Raw genomic sequence first — 4,681 nt, forward strand, 5'->3', positions numbered from 1 at the left:
AAGAATCCCCTTCAGGGCTGAATAAGTTCATCCCAAGGTAAGAGGACAGCACATCGAAGTCTTTGCACCATAGGTAGCTTATTTTATTGGATTGCTTTGCCAATAACACTTCCTTACATTCAGGATACTTCCCTCAGACATGTGCCTAGAAGGCCTGAGAGGGACAGGTCCCGGCCACAAGTTCAAACTTTCTTCAGTGTCTTTCATGTCTTTCTCACCAAAACCGAAGCCAAGACTTCTCCTCTCAACCCCACTTCCCAGGGGAGATCAGTCCTTAATTACGAATAGAGTGAACTCAAATAGAATACCTAACAGCCAATCACTTGGTAAGGGAAAGGCTGAGGTACGCTAAGACAGATGGTTCCACTTATCCTGGAGGCCAAAGACAGGTCTCCGGTGTACGGTGGCACACTAATGGAGGCGACCAGATCATAGTTGGTCAGGGGCTGGCTCCGGACACGCTCCAGCATCTCGAGGCCTGCAGAAGAAGTGCCCAGGGCTGGTGAAGCAGGGCCCATTACTGGGGCCCTTGGCAGGCCTGGACTCCACCAGGGACATCGCAGGGAGGATGTCACCCCAGCCAGGCCTTCCAATGTAACCCATTTATACCTCCCCACTACCCTCTACTCCCTGAGCAATTGGATGCCACGAAAGTGAGCCCTTCCCTTCCCGGTGAACTTTAGGAACCACCTGGATTCCCCAGCCACACAAGGGATCCTTCAAGAATCCAAGGTGCCACACAACTCAGCCAGAACTCCACCATCAAACCCTCTACCACCACAGTTCAGCCAAGGATACCTACCTTGATCATGACGACAGGAGTCCTGGCTCCCCACACAATAGAACATGTGAAGCAGCCACTGCCTTGCCCTATGTGGTCCGACTACAGTCACACGAGTCTGGCCTGTAGCTGTGAACCAACTCTCCAGCTGAATAAGGGTGTGGCTGTGCACCTCAATGCAGCGAAGGTATGTGTCACCATGCCCTGTGAGCATAAGAGGCAAGAGGAGGGTCTATCAAGCACCAGCCCTTGGGGAGTGGGGAGGTGGCCTTGGGGGAACCAATGTGTGACTGATGAAGGTAAGACAGAAGGGAAAAATTGAAAATGGAGAAGACAAGGATGAAGGAGGGGATGTGGGCAAAGGCCACTCACCAAAGATGAGCTCCTCCTGGTCCTCTTCCATGTGGAACACCATTGGAGCATGAAAGTTTTCAGGCAGGGTCCACCACGGCTTCTTGCTGAGGGCACTTGTTCCCATGGCCATGCTCTGCTCTGACCTGATTCAGAAGAAGGGCAAGTCCAAGCAACTGGTCGGTAAAGCACTTGGAAAAAGTGAGGAAGGGCCTAGGCTCTGTCCTTAATATAAGCACCCAAAACAACCCGCCCCCTGAACCACCTTAGGGTGGGTGTTCAATCCTGGGAGGTCTTCCCAAGATAATTCATTCCAAGTAATTATCTGCTCTGAGCTTAATCCTTTCATGCCAAACTTAATCATCTGACTAGTGCTTGCTTTTCTGATGCCCCAGAATCAAAAATTTTCTTCATTCTGAATTTTGGAGTAAAGTCACTATTTTGCAATCAGCAGTGTAAGAACTGATTCAGGCAGAGATCATCAAGGGATGCTGAGACAAATGAGGAGGCAGGGCAAGGGTTGAAGGATGGAGGTGCAAGAAGGCTCCAAATGGGCTCCCTAGATTTGCACAGGTGCTGGCAGCCACCGAGTGACCACATAGTATATTCCAACAAGACTGGGTTTGTTTGGTGTGCTGCATCAAGGGAGAGCAAACAACACAGGAAAATAAGCGTGTCGTGGGGAGCCAATTATAGGAGTTGTCTAGGGGAGTCTAAGGAGTGTTTAGGGAGTAGGGACCAGTTTTCGAAAATGGGGCAATTTGGTGATTATCCTGGTAACTTTATCTGGGAGGTAGGGGGATTAATGTGGTCTTGATTACAGAGTGTCAAATCTCTCTTGTTTCAAACATAGAGTGGACTTTCTACATCTTGTTGCATGACAATCACTAAGCGATCTTGACTGGTTAAAATATTTTGCAAGAGATGTTTATGTTTGGTAGGGAAGATTCAAACTTGCCTGTCAGCTCCCAACTGCAAGTTCCTAGGTACTTTTTCACTTATCATTCTCCCCTTTTGACCAAAGACAAACTCAGCCATCAGGACTTTCATCTGTGGGGTTCAGATCTACACCATTGCCAGAATCCACTGATCACAAGTTTATCGGGACAACATTGTCTGCATCTGCATACAGTTGGTCTCTCACGTACATTTTGTTGCAAAATATAATAGTGAAAATATAATGACCACACAGTAGCATTTCAGACTGTACAGGATGCACTAGTCAAATACAATACCAGTAATTACTAGAAAAAAATGACTATTAATCCTATTAATAGGCTGCAAAGACAGAGGCCTAGATTTCAAAACCAGGCCATGAAATCATGTCCCAAATCCATCTAAATCTGATCTAGAGAGCCAGGTGGATTTGAGACTTCCAGAAGAGGCCAGAAAACCTTCCCATTTCCAATGTTCTCCGATACGGAACAATTCAATCACGTATCTACTGCCTATACAAATATTTGCTTTTTATTTTTGCCAGGCCCCTCCATCACACAGAAATATTTCATTTTTAATCTCCTATTTGCTGAGTGAAGGAGAACAATCAATTCAGCCACTTGAGCTGATTTAATTTTTTTTTTTTTTTTTTTTTGAGACAGAGTCTCACTCTGTTACCTAGGCTGGAGTGCAACGGCATGATCTCAGCTAATGGCAACCTCCGCATCCCAAGTTCAAGCGATTCTTCTGCCTCAGCCTCCTGAGTAGCTGGGATTACAGACATGCACCACCATGCCGGGCTAATTTTTGTATTTTTAGTAGAGACGGGGTTTCACCATGTTGGTTAGGCTGGTCTCGAACTCCTGACCTCATGATCCACCCACTTCGGCCTCCCAAAGTGCTGGGATTACAGGCATGAGCCACTGCGCCTAGCCTGATTTAATTTTGGGAGAAGGTCATACACTAACAGTAAATTTAGATTTTGTGCTGGCATAGAATACTTGAAAAATTCTACTTTATATTTTTAAACCTGAATCGTTAACAAGAAGCATTAACATTATAAAAAGGAGATTCCAAAATATCTGTACAAAGCATGAATAGTTCCCTAGAACAGCTCAAATAATCACAAACACACCCTACTCAAGTAAGAGAAGGAGAGTTGTCATGAGAGTTAAGGAGGCCGCTAACAAATACCCACGGACTTTACCCCATAAAGTACCTTATGAATGTCACTAATTAATAATTGAAAAAGGTTAGTTTTTTGTTTTGTTTTGTTTTTTAGACAGAGTCTCACTCTGTCGCCCAGGCTGGAGTGCAGTGGCACTATCTTGGCTCACTGCAACCTCAGCTTCCCGGGTTCAAGCAATTCTCCTGCCTCAGCCTCCCAAGTAGCTGGGATTACAGGCGCCCACCACCGTGCCCGGCTAATTTTTGTATTTTTAGTAGAGATGGGTTTCACCATCTTGGACTAGCTGGTCTTGAACTCCTGACCTTGTGATCCACCCGCCTCAGCCTCCCAAAGTGCTGGGATTACAGGTGTGAGCCACTGCACCCAGCTGGTTAATTTTCTTTTTTAAAATCAATGTGTTAACAGTTATATATCACTGTATAATAAACAAGAGGGTTTTTTAACTTTAGAAGTTAAAAAAAAACTTTAGAAGTACATGTCATTTGCCAGGTGTGGTGTCTCATGCCTGTAATCCCAACACTTTGAGAGACCAAGGTGGGTGGATCACTTGAGATCAGGAGTTCAAGACCAGCCTGGACAACATGGTGAAACCCCATCTCCACTAAAAATACAAAAATTAGACAGGCACGTGGTACATGCCTGTAATCCCAGCCACTCCGGAGGCTGAGGCAGGAGAATTGCTTGAACCCAGGAGGCAGAGGTTGCAGCGAGCGGAGATCGTGCCACTGCACTCCAGCCTGGGTGACAGAGTGAGACTTCATCTAAAAAAAAGAAGTACACATTTTATTATAATTAACCTAGGAAAACCCAACTTTGATTTTGACTTCTCAGTTTTTTATGTTATTCTTAGTTTGGTAACCAAAAGAAAACTCATAGTATGTTTGAGTACTCAAAATTTAGAGAATGTCAAGCAAAACTGAATATTCCTTTAATTTTTCCTTTAATAAAATTAAAACTGCAAATATTTTTATTAACAGTGGTCACTGCAAGAAACTCAGTAAAAGACATCTTAATAGTTTGAACATTTTGGACTTTGGGCCTGAATTTCATCTAATTATTTACTTATTTATTTTATTTTTATTTATTTATTAATTTCTTTTTTAATTTTTTGGAGACCGAGTCACTCTGTTGCCCAAGTTGGAGTGCAAGATCTCGGCTTACGGTACCCTCAACTGCCTGGGCTCAAGTAATTCTTGCACCTCAGCCTTCCAAGTAGCTGGGACTACAGGTGCGCACACTTGGCTACTTTTTGTATTTTTTCTTTTTTTCTTTTTTTTTGGTCGGGGGATGGAGATTCACTCTTGTGGCTCAGGCTGGAGTGCAATGTCCTGATCTTGGCTCACTGCAACCTCCACCTCCCAGGTTCAAGTGATTCTCCTGCCTCAGCCTCCGAGTAGCTAGGATAACAGGATCACGCCACCACG

The 4,681-nt window shown here is 44.7% G+C and overlaps 1 protein-coding gene across 1 annotated transcript; it reads right to left on the reverse strand.

Annotated features, from left to right (window-relative positions):
* Positions 1-308: 308 nt before the first annotated feature.
* LOC129037971 (KH homology domain-containing protein 1-like) lies at positions 309-1,265 on the reverse strand. Its single transcript, XM_054490400.2, has 3 exons — positions 1,154-1,265; positions 803-985; positions 309-478 (listed from the first exon to the last, which is right to left on the reverse strand). The coding sequence occupies exons 1-3, from the start codon at positions 1,263-1,265 to the stop codon at positions 309-311; spliced, it is 465 nt and encodes a 154-aa protein (XP_054346375.2).
* Between the last annotated feature and the right edge of the window lie 3,416 nt (positions 1,266-4,681).

Source organism: Pongo pygmaeus, chromosome 5 (assembly GCF_028885625.2).
Source record: "Pongo pygmaeus isolate AG05252 chromosome 5, NHGRI_mPonPyg2-v2.0_pri, whole genome shotgun sequence".
In the NCBI taxonomy this organism is placed as follows: domain Eukaryota; kingdom Metazoa; phylum Chordata; class Mammalia; order Primates; family Hominidae; genus Pongo; species Pongo pygmaeus.